The sequence below is a fragment of the Podarcis raffonei genome, chromosome 1 (assembly GCF_027172205.1).
Source record: "Podarcis raffonei isolate rPodRaf1 chromosome 1, rPodRaf1.pri, whole genome shotgun sequence".
Taxonomy (NCBI): Eukaryota; Metazoa; Chordata; class Lepidosauria; order Squamata; family Lacertidae; genus Podarcis; species Podarcis raffonei.
Window position 1 is genome coordinate 93,084,915 of NC_070602.1, and position 18,968 is coordinate 93,103,882.

The 18,968-nt window shown below is 42.0% G+C and overlaps 1 protein-coding gene across 2 annotated transcripts in view; it reads left to right on the top strand.

The window, feature by feature from the left end:
• The window catches only part of LOC128421534 (TGF-beta receptor type-2-like), a 41,068-nt gene extending 23,806 nt beyond the window's left edge, over window positions 1–17,262 (top strand). For both annotated transcript variants that reach the window (XM_053404495.1, XM_053404485.1), the window contains exons 3-7: window positions 93–295; window positions 7,506–8,317; window positions 9,504–9,645; window positions 15,065–15,192; window positions 16,397–17,262. In XM_053404495.1, the coding sequence (XP_053260470.1) occupies window positions 93–295; window positions 7,506–8,317; window positions 9,504–9,645; window positions 15,065–15,192; window positions 16,397–16,630 (1,519 nt within the window). In that variant the 3' untranslated portion in view covers window positions 16,631–17,262. The remainder of the gene's footprint in view (window positions 1–92; window positions 296–7,505; window positions 8,318–9,503; window positions 9,646–15,064; window positions 15,193–16,396) is intronic.
• Window positions 17,263–18,968: the final 1,706 nt, after the last annotated feature.

An 18,968-nucleotide genomic window follows, 5' to 3' on the forward strand; every position in this document is an offset into this window, starting at 1 on the left:
TTATTATTTGTTTATGAACAAGTACATAAATGTTGGCTTACATTATTCTACCTTCACAGTGATCATTTTTTCCGATTAATTATGCATTTCAGGAAACAAGACAATGAGAGCATTAGAGTGAGTACTCTTTGTCATAATCCGCAGCTTCCCGTGGAAAATGTCATGGTTCCCAAGTATAACACATCCCAGTGTGTTATGGTCCGTCAGCACAATGAGGAGGGGATATTTTACATCTGTGGCTGTGTGAATGAACAGGAATGCAATGACAAACTCATTTTTGAAAAGCACACCAATGGTGAGTATTCTTCCTGGTTTCAGTCCACCTTTCCTCATCTTAGAGGAGATTATTTTTATTCATACTGTTGGCAGTGGCAGACTTTTGGCTTTAAAATTTCAGTGGCGCCCCCACCTCTCACCTTCCGTTGTTTGTCATTGTGTGTGTTGTTTTTTTATTGGTTTTCACATAATACTTTACAATACAGATGTACCAAAGCCAACACCATTTCCTCCCCATCCCCCCATACATTTACATTTCTATTTCCTCAATCTATCATATTATTCCTTTCTCCTTCCTCCCGCTTCCCTCCGTCCCCACTCAATTTCCTCCATATTATACAATTTACAATAATCTTTGCATTCTACAACCTTCTCAAATCATCTATATATTCTTATTATCTTTCCTTACTGATTTTTCTTCCATCGAGTACTTCACATTTTAATCTAGGCATATTAGCATATCTTTTTTTAAGCAATATTTTGCCATATATTCATCAAAACATTTCCACTCCTTTTTTAATTTTTGATTTGACTGATTTTTTATTATAGCAGTTAATTTTGCCAAAATAAACTATTCATTTAGTTTACAAATCCATTCCTCCTTTGTGGGTATAGTTTGTGACTTCCACCTAGCAGCAATCACTATTCTAGCAGCTGTACTTGCATATAGAAAAACTCCACCCCCCTGTTGTTTGTCATTGTTGCGATGCCCCCTGTGTTGCCCTCTCGGTGTAGCACCCAGTGTAGGCAAACTGATTGTGCTCCCCTAAATCCGCCTCTGCCATTGGGGTGCGTGTGTTAAATCCTTTCTCCCCCATCTTCATTCCCAGTCATTCTTGCCCCTGCTGCAATTGGGGTGAAAGTGGGGAGGAGAGGACTGATATAAAGGCAATGTTATTTGGGTTGAAATGATTGAGTCAATTCCTAGAGAGGAGAAAAAAATGACTCCAGCATAATGTAGAAAATGGCTAGACTGAACAATCTAACCTGGCGGATTACAGTGGTACCTTGGTAGTTGAACAGCTTGGCTCCCAAACAAATCAGCATCTGAACACCACAAGCCTAGAAGTGAGTGTTCCTGTTTGCGAACGTTTTTCGGAAGCCAGACGTCCAACGCAACTTCCGCAGCTTCCGATTGAGTGCAGGAAGCTCCTGCAGCCAATCAGAAGCCACACCTTGGTTTCTGAAGCATTTTGGGAGTTGAACGGATTCTCTTGAATTTAGAGAATCAAGGTACCACTGTAGTAACACAGTTGGCCATTTACAGCTGGGGAAATGATGCAGCTACTCAACTGAATTTTAAAAAGCTTCACTTTCTGAGCTCTGAAGTGGGGCGGGGGGAGGGAAGCTGGACAGAACATGAGAGGGGGATGTTTTGTTCACAACATTATAGATTCCCCAGAAAAAGTGAGAGAATGCAGTGTAAATATTCTACAGTAAATGTTCAGTGTGAAAGTAGCCTATGTTGCAAGGCAGGGAAGGAGTTCTGCCTAAGGTCTCGTTGACTGTCAGAGTAGATCAGTTAAAGTACCGTAACTGACCATTAAAGTAGACCAGTAGTAGCCAACAAGGTGACCTCTAGATGCTGCTAGACTCGTGGGCCTTAGCCAGCGCAGCTGATGGCCAGGGAAGATGGGAATTGCAGTCCAATAACATTGGAAGGGCAGCATACTGGCGACCCATGGTGGATTGATGGTTTGACTCCGTAGGCATATGTTCAAGCCAGTATTATTTTAGACTTGTAAGCTAAGCCATCGCTTTCAGTGTTGACCTTATCAGATGTTAGTTTTGCGAGGAATGGGATCTGTTTCCTGCTTATACAGTCTAAAAACAGAGATGGCCCAACCACAGCTCCCCACCTCCCAAACATTCCATAGAAAGTTTGCCTGTCAGGCAAAAACATAAAACACCAGGCTGGGTCATGTGTGGGAAGGAACAAAATGTAGCAGGGAGATGCCTCTCCCCATCCCTCCTGCCCTAATTGTGGGTCTGCTTAGTTTGGACCAAACTGTGGTAAAGTTTGATGCAGTTTTTGAGCTGTGAAACTGAAACTTGAGTTTATCCAATGTGCAATGATTACGTAGCCTGCTTTAGGAAGAAAATCGCCCCTGAAGTCACATTATCAGCTTCAGAATCTATAGCTGAATTATAAATGGTGCTCCAGAAAATTCCACGGGCATGATGGGCAGACTATTTATTTTAATGCAACATTTAATGCAAATATTTATTTATATGTCATGTGATATGTGACATATAAAAATCAAGGTTGCACTGTTGCATCTTAATTGCATGGAAAAACAAGTAAGAAAGCAACAGGAGCAACAACAAACCGTAGTTGGAAGCAAGAGAGCAATAGAATTTTAGTTGAACATGTAGGAACTTAGCATTCTGTGGTTGCTGTCATTGCACACAGTTGATACTGTTTGCTGTGGTCTGGCTTACACATAGCACTAACCCAGACCATGGCTAAGTGTGAATGTGCAAGTGTTCAGGTACCAACAGAAAAAATCACAGCCACTTCACTGGTCCCTCAGTCCTCTTGCAGCCATGCTACCTTGAGTTAAGCAATGGTTTGACATGTTAAATCTGTCCAGGGAGAGAAACTTGAGCATGGGTTTGGACATAACATTAAGCCAAATCATACCTTACCTTACAGCAGGAGGACTGGAATGAAACAGACTTGATTTTTACTGTAAAAACACAGACTTATTCAGGCTTAGCCATGGTTTGGGCTTAACATTATGTGCACACAGGGCCAGTGACTGTTCTCTCAACAAGGAATATGTGAGCAACCAATTTACTGGATAAAGCTATTGTCCACTTTCTTTTTTCAACACAGACCAAGTCCACATAACATAAAACGAAACTGTTTGAAAGGAAAAGCGTACTAAGAACATGTGGTCGTCGGTGGCCATCACTTCCAGGTTTTGCCAGTATTGTGTGAGGGAAGCCCTCAAATGAATTATCATTTTAGTTATCAATAAGTTACACTGTGGATTATGATCACATCTTATGGCAGCCAGTGCCAAGGTCAAATGGACAGTGCAGTGGCGGCGACAAAAATCATTGCTTTTCATTATAGACCAGGGGTAGGCAACCTAAGGCCCAATCGCCTTCTCAATCTGGCCCACGGACAGTCCAGGAATCAGCATGTTTTTACATGAGTAGAATGTGTCCTTTTGTTTAAAATGCACCTCTGGGTTATTTGTGGGGCCTGCCTGGTGTTTTTACATGAGTAGAATGTGTGCTTTTATTTAAAATGCATCTCTAGTTTATTTGTGGGGCATAGGAATTTGTCCATTCCCCCCCCCCCCATATAGTCTGGCCCACCACATGGTCTGAGGGACGGTGGACCGGCTCACAGCTGAAAAAAATTGCTGACCCCTGTTATAGACAGTGCATTTTTCCTGGAGGGGCTGCAGGGATACACATACCCCTAAACATTTTGTGAATCTTTGTATTTTTGTCCATTTACTGTATTTCTTTTTCCCAATTTGAACTATAAAATGGTGGTTTTCTTGAGTCAAAATGAGAGTACCCCTAAAAAATTTTTAAGAAAAAAGCACTGATTATAGATATACTGTGTGTGAAGTTTTACCTCGGGCCTCTTAGAGTTAGCAGTATGCAAAGAAACTCATTTTTTTTTTGGCTTCCCTGGATCATTTAAAGCAGTGGCACATTATTGTTTGGGGTTCAGCAAGGAGCATACCATATTCATTATATGCCATTTATCCTCCTACACCCTTTTGAGAGCAGGCAAGGACCACAGGAAGGTGGCCAAGGCTATATTATAACTCTAAATCTACCTAATAGAGATTATATTGCTCGATTCAGAATATATCCATTGAGGAATATTTAGATGCCCTCAACATTTCTTGTTTCATTTGACTGTGAGGTGGGTTTTTTTCTTTCTTCCAGAACCAATTCATTTCTGGCAGAAAAAGCAGTGGGAGGCACAGAGAAATATGAGGCGATGGTTTTCCTTTTCTTTACATTTCAGCATTTGTTTTCATAGAAAACAACTGCCTGCCTGATAATTCTTCAGGCTCATTTAATGATCCCTGCTACAAGCTGATGACTTTGCAGCCCGGGAGGCAACATACTTAAGCAGCTGATGGGAATTATGTACACAGTTATTACTTCAGGGTTTGCACATAAGAGAAGTCCTGGAAAATCCTCTGAAAACAATTCTGCTTTCCATTGGATTTCACAGCCTTTAGCGATGTAGTCATACCCATCAGGTAAATCCATTAGAGAAGCAGGAGATAGCCAGGCTTCGCGCTTTCCAAAACAAACTCAAATTATATCATTTGAGGTTGATCCTGTGGTTTGAACTCAATGCCTATTTTAGAAACATTCACAGCTTAGCAGAAGTTAGCTGTGGCAGATTTTTATTTTTTTGTAAACTGCCAAGTAAAACAGCCAAACGCTTTGAGTTTCTTTTTCCAGTATCTGAACTGTAGGCTGCACCCACTGAGGTCATGCAGCAAAGGCTTTTTGCTTAGGGGATGGCTCTTGAACTTCTCTTCCTCAGTATTATACTTGGCCAAGAATCCTTTCAAAGATTTTATTTGAATTTCATGAGCAGCAGTGAGGAACTGCACCTATCTCTTTGCAACGGGGAGAAGAGATCATATCTCGTATCTTGCCTGTATTGAAAACAACTCCCCTGGCTCCTAGCAGGTTTCCAAGTTCAATTGAAAGTGCCAGTATTAACTCTTAAAGCCACAAGGTTTATCTTCCTAATACCTGATGGGCCATCTTCTCCCATATCAATCTGCCCATCCACTGAGGTCACTGCCTGAGGCCTTCCTTAAGCTGGTCTCACCATCTGAAGTGTGGTGGGCAGTGCCCAAAAAGAGCCTTTTAATCTAGATCCTCAGCTTTGGGATGCCAACCTTCCTATTGAGACCCATGTAGCACCCTTATTACTCTCATTTGGCTGCCAGGCAAAATCATTTATGCTTTCCCCAGACTTTAAAGAACTTTTAGCATCAATGGTAGCTTTCTTTTTTGCAAACTTAAAATAGTTTCCATTTTTATTAGCTATCTGAATGAACTGTTCCCATTTTAGTTCATTGTGTTAGTTTGTATGCTTTCTTTTATGAGTTTCATTTTTTAAAAAACAACACCTTTAAGCATGAGTACAAATGCACGCACATGGACCTTACTTACGGTTTATTCAAGGATGCAGTCAGTGAGTATCCCTTAGGTGGATCTCAGCATGCAGAAACGTTGCAATGTAAACTCAGCAGTAAAGCTTGTTTCATTGCAAATACTCCCAGCTAATGGGGCAGCAGTAGGTTCACATTACAACCAGCAGGTGGCAGCAAAGAGGCTCCTGCAACAGTCTGCAGCATCTGCGAATCAGAGGCGCAAGTACTGTAAGGTGCTATAGCTGCAAGTGCGGTTTACAAACATCCCCATCCTAGTAGTGATTTCAGCCACTAGGAACTGCAGAACAGGATCTTTTCCACAAAGATTAGCCAGCCTGTTCTTCAAGCATTTGGCATGGTTATAATCCAGCTCTTACAAACCTGGCCTAACAGCAATCAATCTGCTCCATAATCTTCAATTCACAAGGAAAGATAGTGGTGCCCAGTCTTAGTCTCTTTCCTGACCAGAGCTGCACTTCCAGGGCCACTTGGGTGCAGTGTGAAACAGGTTCTTACTTGCTGAGTGTGGCCGGGGGGGGGGGGGGGAGAGGGAGCATCTATGGCAGCTCCACCCAGCAGGCTCCTTTCACAGTGATGCATTTTGTGCTTCTTATGAGTGCATTAACAGCACCCACCACTGGGTGCTTTCTGTTTTTCCCCCTACAGAGATTTACCTGTTTAGGTGCCTCTGGGAAATTCAGAGGTCTCAGCAGCACTGCACCTAGCTGCCCCATGATAAAATTAAAAAATCTGTGAGTTAAAAGGGTGGGGGGAGGGAAGTGGAAGGAGTCTTGGGAGTCAGAACCTCTTGGACCACGCTCCCACACTGCCGCTGGACGGACTGCTTTGATTTAGCATTCCTTCCTTAGATTCATCTGATCATTGATAGCAGGGCCATTTATATTTTCAAAAGACCTGAGCAAAGGAGTTACCAGCATTTTCCACCCTCGGTCTCTTGGGTTTATGATCTAAGAGCTGAGTTTTTGTAAAGACTATTCATTTTAGTCGGCAAGAAAGATTTGGCTCTGTCATCTTGAGTGCACATGAAGCTGCTTATACCGCCGTCAGATCTACAGTACATATATACTAATTAACAGCACATCTCAAAAGTCTCCGGCATGTGCTTTACCCCATGAGTTGGGGCTTCTTCCCAGGTCAGATCTCCTGACTATGTCTGAGAACAAAACAACTAACTTACCAAATTGTAAAATGTGGGGGAAATGTGCCTGTTTCCTAAATGCGTGGTAAAGTGCTGCGATACAGATGACTGTGGCTGACTTGGTTGTAATCTTTGAGTGGCTGCTGCTCTGCCGATAGTTGCTGAGAATAAAATGAAAAGCAGAGGGGGACCTGATATACCATCTTGAGCTCCCAGGAGGAAAGGTGGGATATACATGTAATAATAAACAAATGAATAATAAATTAACATTTGCCACGTGTTAGACTGCATGGCTATTTTTTCCAAAATCGCACTACAGTGGTACCTCTGGTTACGTACTTAATTCGTTCTGGAGGTCTATTCTTAACCTGAAACTTTTCTTAACCTGAAGCACCACTTTAGCTAATGGGGTCTCCTGCTGCTGCCGCGCCACTGGAGCACGATTTCTATTCTCATCCTGAAGCAAAGTTCTTAACCCGAGGTAATATTTCTGGGTTAGTGGAGTCTGTAACCTGAAGCATCTGTAACCTGAAGCGTATGTAACCCGATGTACCACTGTTTATATTAAAGAAAACAGAGAACCAAGCAAACCCATGGTAGAAAATGTTAGCACTTGAAATGTTGAGCCCTAGGATACAGGAGAAGGTACGTAGGAAGCTGCCTTATTCTGAGTCAGACCATTGGTCCATCTAGCTGAGAACTGCCTGCACTGAGTGGCAGCAGCCCTCCAGGGTTTTCAGACAAGGAACATTTCCAGCTCTACCTGGAGTAGTTGGGGGTTGAGCTGTGATTCTTCCCCACAAGTTATTGGTTTTATGTTCATTCTTCACTAAGAAAAGCTGTTCATGTTGACTAACTGGCCTATGCGGAGATGTTCTTGCTGTATATTATTTTTCGCTTTCCTTTCACTATAGGATACTCCATGCTACAAAGCAAAGAAATAATTCCTGTGGCAGCCATCAGCCTGTTGCCCCCACTGCTGGTTGCCATCATGATAACGGTGACGTTCTATCTCTGCCGAACCCACAGGCAGAGGAGGAGAGCTAAGGAATGGCCCCAGAAACAAGTCCAGCACCGCCCACTGCCTGAACCCAGCAGAGCCACTAGCTACGATGAGATACTATCTATCAAGATTGACCACCGCGTCGCCTTGAGCACAGCCTGCGCCAACAACATCAACCACAACACCGAACTGTTGCCTATTGAGCTAGATGAGCGAGTCGGGAAAGGGCAGTTTGCAGAAGTCTGGAGAGCAAAGCTGAAGCATGCCTCTTCGGGGCAGTACGAGACGGTGGCAGTGAAGATTTTCCCCTGCGAGGACTATGCTTCCTGGAAAAACGAAAGCCAGATCTTCAGCGATGCCAACCTCAAGCATGATAGCATCCTTCAGTTCCTCACGGCGGAGGAGAGGCACTCTGGACTCCAGAAAGAATACTGGCTCATCACGGCCTACCATAGCCAGGGAAACCTCAAGGATTATTTGTCCAGGAATGTTCTGAGCTGGAGGGACTTGCAGAAGATGGCTGGCTCCCTAGTGAGTGGTGTGGCTCACTTGCACAGCGACTACACTGCCTGTGGCAGTCCAAAGATCCCCATCGCCCACCGGGACATCAAAAGCACCAACATCCTCATTAAGAACGAACAGGAATGTGTGCTCTGTGATTTTGGGATTGCTCTGAGGCTGGATCCAGCCTTAAGTGTGGAAGATTTTGCAAACAGCGGACAGGTGAGTGCTGTAGAATGAAACCAGCAGAGCAATCCATTCCGCTTGATGGAAAGTAGAAAGATCTTAGCCTCTTTCATGCGCTACCCATGCAAAGAGTTATGCGCACTGTGCAAGGGGCAGTGGGGGCTGTGCCACTGACCCCACCCCAAAACATCATTTGATTTACCAATCCCAGCTTCCATGTGTTGAGCATGGACATTTGCATAGCGGAAGCCTGCATTATACAGGTTTTCCATGTGATCTAGAACCCTGTGTGAATGGGGATCCAGGTCACATGAAAGCCTGCTGCATCTGTAGAGCATGACACTCATAAGCTTCCCCTGGACAGCCTGTTCAGTTTATAAATCTTGGGGTGGGGCCAGAAGTGCTGCCTGCTGCCCTTCTATGTGTGAAGGGGGTCCTTCAGAATGGCAAATATAACCCACAATAGTGGATAGCAGGCAGTATGAAAAAGCTCTGAAAAGGCAACGCTGCTATGGAATTTGCTGCAGGCATTCAGCATGTTCCATATACACACATGCAACTATGATTTAAGAGGGCGCCCTGCTTGTTGGTACACAATTGGCTTGGAATCACCTTTGATGCTGAATGACAAATAGCTACTGTGTTCCAGGTTCTGGAGGGTATCTTGTTTTTGGCAGCTAGTTTGTAATCAAAGGCCGGGGCTACTTGATCTTCCCAAGCTCTTTTTGCATTCAAAATCTAACACCACTGCAATACTCAATGTCTTTCCCCTCATGGTGGAGAAGCGGCAGGGAGAGGAGTGATTTGAGCAGAAAGCTGCCCACTGGACAGTAGAGTGGTACTTTCCTCCATTCAAACTCAGAGCTGCCCACAGCACCTTTTGGTTTGAATGAAACAAACAGAAAACCCAGGAAAGAAGCTCTCAATTATTGTCACATCTAATTTGGGCCTTGGTTCCCATCCCAGTAACGGCTGGTAAGTTTAGAGAAGATTTTACCATCACCATCAAGTTCTTAAGTTTCAAGTGTACGTTAAACACTTTCCTGGCTACCCTAAAAACCTAGAGACAAAAACCTAGAGATAAAGGGGTGGAGCAACTCTGGAGCACAAAAGGTCCAGTCTATACCGCAGATCTTCTAGTGCTTTGCAGCCTCCTTTTAACTTGGAATCACCACGGCTTCTCTCCTCCACCCCTTCTAACATCTACTCAATTTATGGTCAGGTGGGCACTGCCAGATATATGGCTCCTGAAGTTTTGGAATCTCGAGTGAATCTCGAAGATCTGGAGTCCTTCAAACAAATGGATGTTTATTCCATGGCTCTGGTTTTATGGGAGATTGCCTCCAGGTGTGACGCCATAGGAGGTAAGTCTATACCAGCAGAGTCTGCTGTCTTCCAAGCCCCGCTTTACAGGTCCACTGGGCAAAACAAACATGGCTGTTCCAAGAAGTTGCCAGAGGGAGGTGGGAGCAAACCTTAGTGCAGAGAAGCTAACCTATGGCCACCCCACCCTAGATGTTGATGAACTAAAACTCCCAATATCTCTATGAGTGCCAGTCATGTAGGCAGAGGCTGATGAAAGCTAACATCTGGAGGGCCACAGGTTAGCCACTCCTGCCTTAGCAGAAGGATGCATTTCTCAGATGGAAGGAGGGCATCTCTTGCAAAAATGGGTCTCAGGTAGCAAGGCCGGGAAAGGCTCCTGGCCCCAGGACTCAAAAAGCGACGCTGCCCATAAGCCAAGGCAAATAATGCTAGAATAGATGGGCAAATGACCTATCTCAATAGCATGGGGATTTGTGTGGCTCCAGTGGAGATTGCATTGCCTCTCCACTAGGAAATGATTGTACCATTTTATTATGTTAAAGGAGGCGTCACTAAGAGCCTGCTAAAATGAAAGAAAATACAAAGAAGATTGAAGGAAGCATTGGAGTGCAAATGGCCACTAAAGGAACCCACATTTCATCAGCAGTAACAAAAATTCATTAACGGGGGTTAATTTATTGCTTTAGCATTTCCCGCTACACAATCAGGCTTTGAACTGGTAGCAGCAATGCTAACCTGTCCCGCTAATTCAAAGCGATTTGGGCTTGTGCTGATTCTAATTCTCATGAGATGCAAGTCCAGACGCTAACATGTGGAACAGTCTACAAGGGCAGTGTATGTGAAATCTATGGGCAAATGTGTTAACAGGATGGTGGGGATGGGGAGCTATACAGCACTGGTGCAATATGGATTCGGGTTCATTTATCTGTCATTACATTTATACCCCACCTTTTCTCCAAGGAACTCAAGGTGACATGCAAGGTTTTCTCCCTCTCCACCTTTATCCTCAAAACTAACCTCAGGTTAGGCTGAGAGGCAGTGACTGGCCCAAGGTCACCCCGTGCGCTTCATGCCTGAGTGGGGATTGGACTCCTGGTCTCCCAGGTCCACCACCCTAACCACTACAACAAGCAACAAATACTTAGCGGCCTCTGCTGTGACCTGCAGCGTGGTCCATTAAGGAAGTACCTGTTGTACTTCCACATACACATCCCTCTGCAACTCCACATCTCAAACACAACGGTTTGGCTGTAGGTGCTACTACTTTTAACAGTTTACAGGTTTTAAAACAAACTGTGGGCATCAACCAGCCAATACCGTGCTGCCAATACTAAAGGAAGCAAACTTCTTTTCTGAAACATACAGTGGCATTTCGACAAATCTTTAAATGTGCTGCCTGAATTTAAAAGTGTCGTGGAGGGGGGAAAGTTTGTGGCTTAATTACCTGCAAAATAAGAGGAAAAGGAAGCTAAAATCCGCGGCCTAAAACCTGGGAACGGACTGCCCCTAGACAAGGAAAGCCGCTCAGTGGAAAGCCTATCGGTAAGCAGAGGATTTTTGACAGCTAGCTCTGCAAAAGAGATACAGTGTTTCTGGACTTCTCCTGGTTTTAAAGTAACTTTTTAAGTGGACTGAAACTGTTATCTTCTTTTTAAGTGAATTGGGGGACTTATTAGGACTATATTTGTACTTTAAAAGTTGAAGTTCTGGCTATTGTGTCCCCCTAGAGGAGGTTGACATTGTTACAATAACAACTGGGTTGGAAAATTCCTTTTCAAAACAACCTTCCAAACCGTGGGACTGACCTTGGATTCTCATGAGAGTGTTATGGCAGATGGAAAAGCAAAATTAGAGCCGGTGCAAGAAAAGACTACTAGGTCTGGCAGGCAATACCGAACAGACACTGCACAACAGCGAAGGGCCTCAACATCTGGTGCATCTGGAATACCAGGGGTTGCTCCCCCACAGGTTAAACCAAAAGTTATGTCATCTGAAGATGTTTTAGCACATGCACTTGGAAAAATTAATGAATCTTTGGAAAATTTAGCCAAGCAAGTAGCTGAGACAAATAAACAAGTATCTGAAGCATCAGTTAAAATTGATCTGAATACTACAAGCATTAACAATTTGGGACAGAAGGTCACTACCAATACACAATCTATTGAAAAATTATTGCAGGAATCTGCTTCGACCAGAAAGATTGCTGAAGAAGCAAAAGACATAGCAACTGCTACTCAAGAGAAGATACCACCAGTATATAAGCAACTGGAGGACCACGGTTTGACATTGTCTATGATTGAATTGAAAGATAAACAAAAGAATTTAAGAATTAGGGCGGTACCAGAACGTGAGAAAGACAATTTGGCTGACTTTCTTACACAGGAATTTACAGATTTTTGGCAACAGGACTTGGGCAAGGAAGAATTTAAGATAGTGAGTGCATTTAGACTTGGAAGAGGACAAAGGAGGAACAAGGTGAGAGACTGTTTGATTACTTTCCGATCAAAGGAGGAGAGAGACAAAATTTTGAATTTGCACTATCAAAGGACTTTGGAGATTGATGACTCAAGAGTGGAGGTATTCAAGGATATCCCAAAACATCTTTTGGATTTAAGGCTTGACTACAGTGACCTAGTTGCCCTGCTGAGAAGAAACAGAGTTCTTTTTAGGTGGGAATTTCCTCAAGGACTATCCTTTAAATATAAAGGAAGAAAGATAAAATAAGATCAGTCAACGACAAGGACAGGTTTTTGAAAGACCACGAAGAAGATTTACAGAAAGAAGCGGAAGCCGGAGAAGAGCCAAGAGCATTGGAAAAAGGAATACTAGACATAGCAAATCTATCCTTTGGATTACACGGCCCAGAGAAAGAGACACCACCGACAGAACAAGAACAGACACTTGGAGCAGTTGGAGGTAAAGTGAAGTAACCCCACCATGGCTCTGCAACTTTTAAGTTGGAATTGTAATGGCCTTAACTCCCCTCGGAAGAGAAAAAGTGTTTTTCACCTACTAAAAAAGGAACAATTGGACTTGATTTGCCTACAAGAAACCCATGTAACAAGGCTACACAGGAAAATACTCATTAACAAGAGATTGGGACAGGAGTTTATTTCATCGGATAAAGTTAAAAAAAGAGGAGTTGTGATATATGCAAAGGAGAGACTATTACCGAAATTAATTTTTAAAGATGAACAAGGAAGATTTTTGGCAATTGAAATTCAAATTCAAGGAGAGAAATTTTTGATCATAGGAATTTATGCACCGAATGAGGGGAAATCTGAATTCTTTAAAAAGTTGCAGGAGATTTTATTGGACTATTTGGATTATAAAAACAATTTTGATGGGGGACATGAATGGAGTAGTATCTACAAACATGGACAAGGCACAAAGGCAGGTAGTCACCAAGGATGGGAGACTACCCAAAACCTTTTTTGAGATGACAGACAATATGGATTTAGTGGACATTTGGAGATGACAGCAAAAAATGGGAACTTATTTAAAGATAATTATGAAAAATGTTGGACAGAAGTGAAAAAAGATTTAGAAATTTGGTCAAATTTGAAGCTTTCCTTGTTGGGTCAAATTGCAGCTATAAAGATGAATGTTTTGCCTAGAATGTTGTTTTTGTTTCAAACATTGCAGATTGTGGACAAAATGGATTGTTTCAAGAAGTGGCAGAAAGATATTTCTAGAGTTGTCTGGCAGGGCAAGAAGCCCAGAATAAAATTTAAGATATTAACTGATGCAAAGGAAAGAGGCGGATTTGCCCTGCCAGACTTTAAACTTTACTATGAATCAGCAGCATTCTGCTGGCTAAAAGATTGGCTGCTTCTTGAGAACACAGACATTTTGGACTTAGAAGGTTTTAACAATGTTTTTGGTTGGCATGCATATTTGTGGTACGACAAGGTTAAAGCACATAAAGCATTTAAAAACCATATTGTCAGGAAAGCATTGTTTAATGTTTGGATAAGATACAAAGATTTATTGGAAAATAAAACCCCAAGGTGGTTGTCACCAATGGAAGCGAAGGCTCAGAAAAAGCTCAATATGGAGGCCAAATGGCCGAAATATTGGGAAATTTTGGAACAGGAGGGAGATAGACTAAAACTGCAGAGCTTTGAGAAACTAAAAAACAAAGTGCGAGATTGGCTACACTATTACCAGATAATGGAGGCATATAATTTGGACAAGAAAATCGGCTTCCAGGTGGAAAAATCAAAATTAGAAACAGAACTGTTAGAACCCAAAACTAAGATTTTGTCAAAGATGTATAACTTGCTGTTGAAATGGAATACTCAGGATGAAACGGTGAAATCTGCTATGATTAAATGGGCACAAGATATTGGACATAACATTATGTTTGCTGACTGGGAACAGTTGTGGACCACAGGTATGAAATTCACGGCATGCAATGCCTTAAGAGAGAATATTATGAAAATGATATACAGGTGGTACATGACCCCAGTCGAGCTTGCAAAAATATATCATTTGCCCGACAATAAATGTTGGAAATGTAAAGAAACTGAAGGTACATTCTTTCACCTTTGGTGGACGTGCCCAAGAATTAAGGCTTTCTGGGAAATGATCTACAATGAAATGAAAAAGGTATTTAAATATACCTTTCTGAAGAAACCAGAGGCCTTCCTTCTGGGCATTGTCGGCCAATTGGTGCCAAAAAAGGACAGAACGTTTTTTATGTATGCTACAACAGCAGCAAGAATACTTATTGCAAAGTATTGGAAGACACAAGAACTACCCACTTTGGAAGAATGGCAGATGAAGGTGATGGACTATATGGGATTGGCAGAAATGACTGGCAGAATCCGAGACCAGGGAGAAGAGTCGGTGGAAGAAGATTGGAAGAAATTTAAAGATTATCTACAGAAGTATTGTAAAATTAATGAGTGTTAGAATGATGTTGGATTGAAATTAAGTGGTTTCCAGCTGTAATGCTTTAATAGAATATGAAAAAAAGGATTATAAATAGGTAATAATATAATGGTAAGGATTTGCTGAACTAACAATTTGGGGTGGAATACAAAAAAGGGAGGTATGAGGAGGTCCGGGAAACAAGTTAAAAGAAAATAAGTAATTGAAAATGTATGTGTGGTTTTTTTTTCCTTCTCTTAAAAAGTTTCTTTATTCTGTATTTTTGTTATTCTGTTTTTCTTTTTTTATTTTATTGTAATATTATAAAAAATCTTAATAACTATCTTATTTAAAAAAATGAATTTAAAAGTGTCCCCTGTTAAGAAAGCTTGGCAGCCAGGTTGTGATCAATGAACAGTTCTTCACCAGGTACAGCTGCAAGCCACCACTAGAGGTAGTTTTATTATCCATTTCCTGGTGAATGTTCTCGGTGGCACCACAGCACTGCCCCGACAAGTACATAGTCAATGTGTATCTAAATTGCACGCACATCTAACTAACATCAATGTTGCTTCCTTGCAGAGGTGAAGAACTATGAGCTACCATTTGGATCAAAGGTCCGGGAGCAACCCTGCATGGAGGTTATGAGAGATGTTGTATTGCATGGTCGAGGGCGTCCAGAGATACCTGGCAATTGGCTGGTGCATCAGGCAAGTACAAAAAAAGGAAGGTAAAATTTATGGCTTTGCCACGAGACCACCTTCTTTTGCCTACTCCTCCTCTTGAACTGTTTCCATTCAAGCTTATAACTGAGAACTGGTGCCCGAGTTTGTTTTCTTCTTCCCTCCTCATCCGTTTTGGTTTCTTTTCTTTTTAGATCGTAAGCCTGAGGGCAGGGGCAGTCTTATTTGTTATTGATCTCATGTTATTGATCTCTGGAAGCCCTTTCCTCTGAAGAGCAGGGCAAATATGCTTTAAATAAATAGCAGCAGACCTAGAAGTGTGTGGCTACACAAACAACATTTGCAGAAAACTTGAAGCCCCCGCCCCCGCCCCCCCAAAGCACAGCCCCCCTTCCCAGGTTTCTGAGGCAAAATGGAAATTGGGGGAAATTGAAATTAACATACTTACTTTCTTATCAAACCTAATATGTTTTAACATAAAATGCATCCTAACTTGGCATAGTACAATTTTATATTTGGCTTATTTCTGAAATGCAGAGAGCTACCCTCTGTATATTTACTCATAACTAATACTGATTCTGTTCAGTGGCACTCTCAAAGTACCTATGATTACAGTCTCAGAAGAATAAATGTTTTACGTTTTGTACAAGCACCGTTGCAAATGCACCCAGTATTGAAGAGAGCAAGCTGTCAACTGCTACCGTATGCTGCCTTGCACATTTTCTCATCTTAGTTTCTTGCAATTTGAAGAGGGGAAAAAAAAACTAAAAGCAGAAATCAATAATTTTGTATTAAACAAAGTGAAGTGTGCTCGGTGGACAAAAATGGCCTCATATAGTCCCAGTCCTCTCATGAACAGTCCTCTTCTCCTCTTAAGGCATTGTCCTGAGAGATGCCCCCCCCCACTTCCCATTATAACACTGCCCAAGACCCTTCCAGTCAATTTTTAGTTGCCCCAGCAAGTTTATTTTTTGGGAGGTGAATGGAATACGATGCCCCTTAATAGGGAAAAGGAAATCATGCACAAAGCCAAAAATCATGTTACTGAGCCAGTAATGCATACTGATTGCTCTTTTTATTTCAAAAGTGGGCAATAATTGTAGTGAAGCAGAAGGAAGAGCATGGAGGACAGTATCATAAATACAACACATGTCCTTATTTTGATGCCCTGTTCGTTTCGTTCCCCCTAGATTTGAGATTGCTAACTTCCCAGCTTCCTTCTTAATTTCAGGGAATGCATTTCCTGTGTGACACCATCACAGAATGCTGGGACCATGATCCTGAAGCCAGACTCACAGCTCACTGCGTGGCAGAGCGGTTCAACCTGATGGTGCAGACGGATTGCGACAACATCCTCAACAACAACAACAGCAGCAGTAGCCATGGCAGCAGCCTTGGTGATGAGGCAAGCAAAATGGGTTGCCCAATAGATGAGAATCAAGGGAGTGACAGGAATATCCAATGACTGGAGAAAGAAATAAAAGCTGGACAGAAGCACCAATGGGCATGCCACTCAGAAAAAAAATATACCTCCCCCAAACCCCATTTAGTTCTCTGAATGAATAAAACGTATTTATAAGCCCTTTTAATTTACTAGGCAAAAAGGCAGAGTCACTGTATTATGTTCAGCACGCAATATAAATCATTTTATACTTATTTTAAATGTATAACACAAAAAATTCTTTATTTTTAAAAAGATTCACAATTAATAGGCTTTTTTTTTAAAAAAAACCCATCCAATCTTCATTCTTTACAAGGGGGTAAGGCAGAGTCTTGACCTAGCCTGGTATAAGATCACACAAGAAATTGCTGGAACCATTAGGTGTTAATCAGAGAAGAACTCCATTCGCTTGCTTTAAAAAAAAATAAATAAATTTTTCTATTAACATAGGCTTCCAAAGTTTTGAAAAAATTGTTACATCTCTCAAAGACTTTAAAGAAACCCAATATTGATACCATGTTTATTCCTAAAGTTAAGGTTTGACACCTAACTCTGTCTGCAAACTTTCCTTCCTAATTTCCACTATTGTCATCTCAGCCAAAACCTACATTTTGTCTAACCAGCTTATTTGTTCTTTAAGCTGTCCTTTCATTTCAATCGAATTAGAACTCCAAAGGAATGCAATGTGGGCTTCCAAGTAAGAGCCAGGGCTTTTCAGCATCCCACCCTTTCCACACGAGTACCGCACGCCACCTGAAAAGCCACTTGTGAAAGTCACTGCTCTCTTTGGACAAGACAAGGCGTTGGCTACTGGATGAGGAAGATCTCTGCACAGGCATGGGGCTCTCTGGATTCTGGACTAAGATTGCAACTGTAAGCATACTGGGGAACTTAAGTTCTATTGAAACCAACAGGAGATACTTGAACTATATATATGTTTCACAGTGAAAGACACTGGCTTGTGCGGAAACCTGGCATTCTGTAGCAACTACTGGCAGATTTCTATTTCTTTTGTTATTTTGAATGGGCTGCTTTCCACGAAAACTATACAACAAGTTCATGGAAGCATATAGCTTGCCTACAATGCCAAAGCACCACCTCATCTTAACTTGCAAAAGCTGTGCAAGCTCTCTATGAAGAGAAATCTGGATGCTTCAGAAGTGGCATTTGTGTCATCTGCGTGTTTGAATAGACCAGAGCAGTGTGGGACAGGAGAGAGAGAGAGAGAGAGAGAGAGAGAGAGAGAGAGAGAGAGAGAGAGTGAGAGGGAGGGAGGGAGGGAGAGAAAGCGAGAGCGCAGAGATATTCTTAAAAGCCCACAAATTCTGAACTGAAAAATCCTATTCCACAATTTGAAGCTGAATATGCTGTCAGCATTGAGCACCACAATGATATGAACACAGACAAAAAACAAACAAACAGTTCCGTTTGGTAGCTTTATTTCCTTCCCTCCCCATTTTCTCACACATGGAATTGTACACTAGTCGCATTAAGATTTCAGTGCATTTCACAGCAAAAAAAAAAAAGGGACAAGGGAATCTTAACACATGTGCATAACCCCCTCCCCATTCCCCCAAACACTTTTCAGACTTTGTGGAAAATGAGGGTGATTACTTAACCACTCTCGGGTGCATTCGGATAACCTTTTCCCTTAATATGGAAGAAAAAAACACACTTGACCAGCACACACAGAGTCTGAAGGTTTTCATGATGGCAGGGAGAGGCCCCACTGTTGACACAAACCAGAAGATGACAGATAATGGTATATACACTGATTGGAAGACTACATCAGAAGAAACAGAGTAAGGCACCACTCTTAGAAAAATTAAGGTAGCTTGTAGTAACAAGAATGAAAGCCATAAATCAGTACTATTCTTAATTGCCAGCAATTCTTAGACTTCAATAAAATATTGGTATCATAAAAAACAATGGACGATTTTACCTGAACATGGTTTTCCGGTATCAGATTGCAACTGGTTTTGTATGTAGTCCCATAGCAAAAAAACAAGCCTTCTCAGGTGTTGTAGAAAAACCAAAGTGACGGTCTTTGTACTCAGCGGGGACACAAAGATGTCTGACTCGGAACTTACACAGAAGACAAATGAAATCACTTGTCTGGGCAACCTGTAACACTGACTCTGTCTCAGAGATGATCCATGGAGAACAGTGAGTGGGGGCAATGAAGTATATATATAGATATTTAAAAAAGGACACATCAGTCAGGTCTGAGCTTCAGCCTCTTCAAAGAGACAGAACATCTTCAGGGTATTTACAGCAGTTTGCTAAGGAAATGAAGGTGGGGGGAGGTTAAGGGAAATTCTAGAGCTCAAAATTGTTCTGAATTTTACGCTTCTCCTTCCAC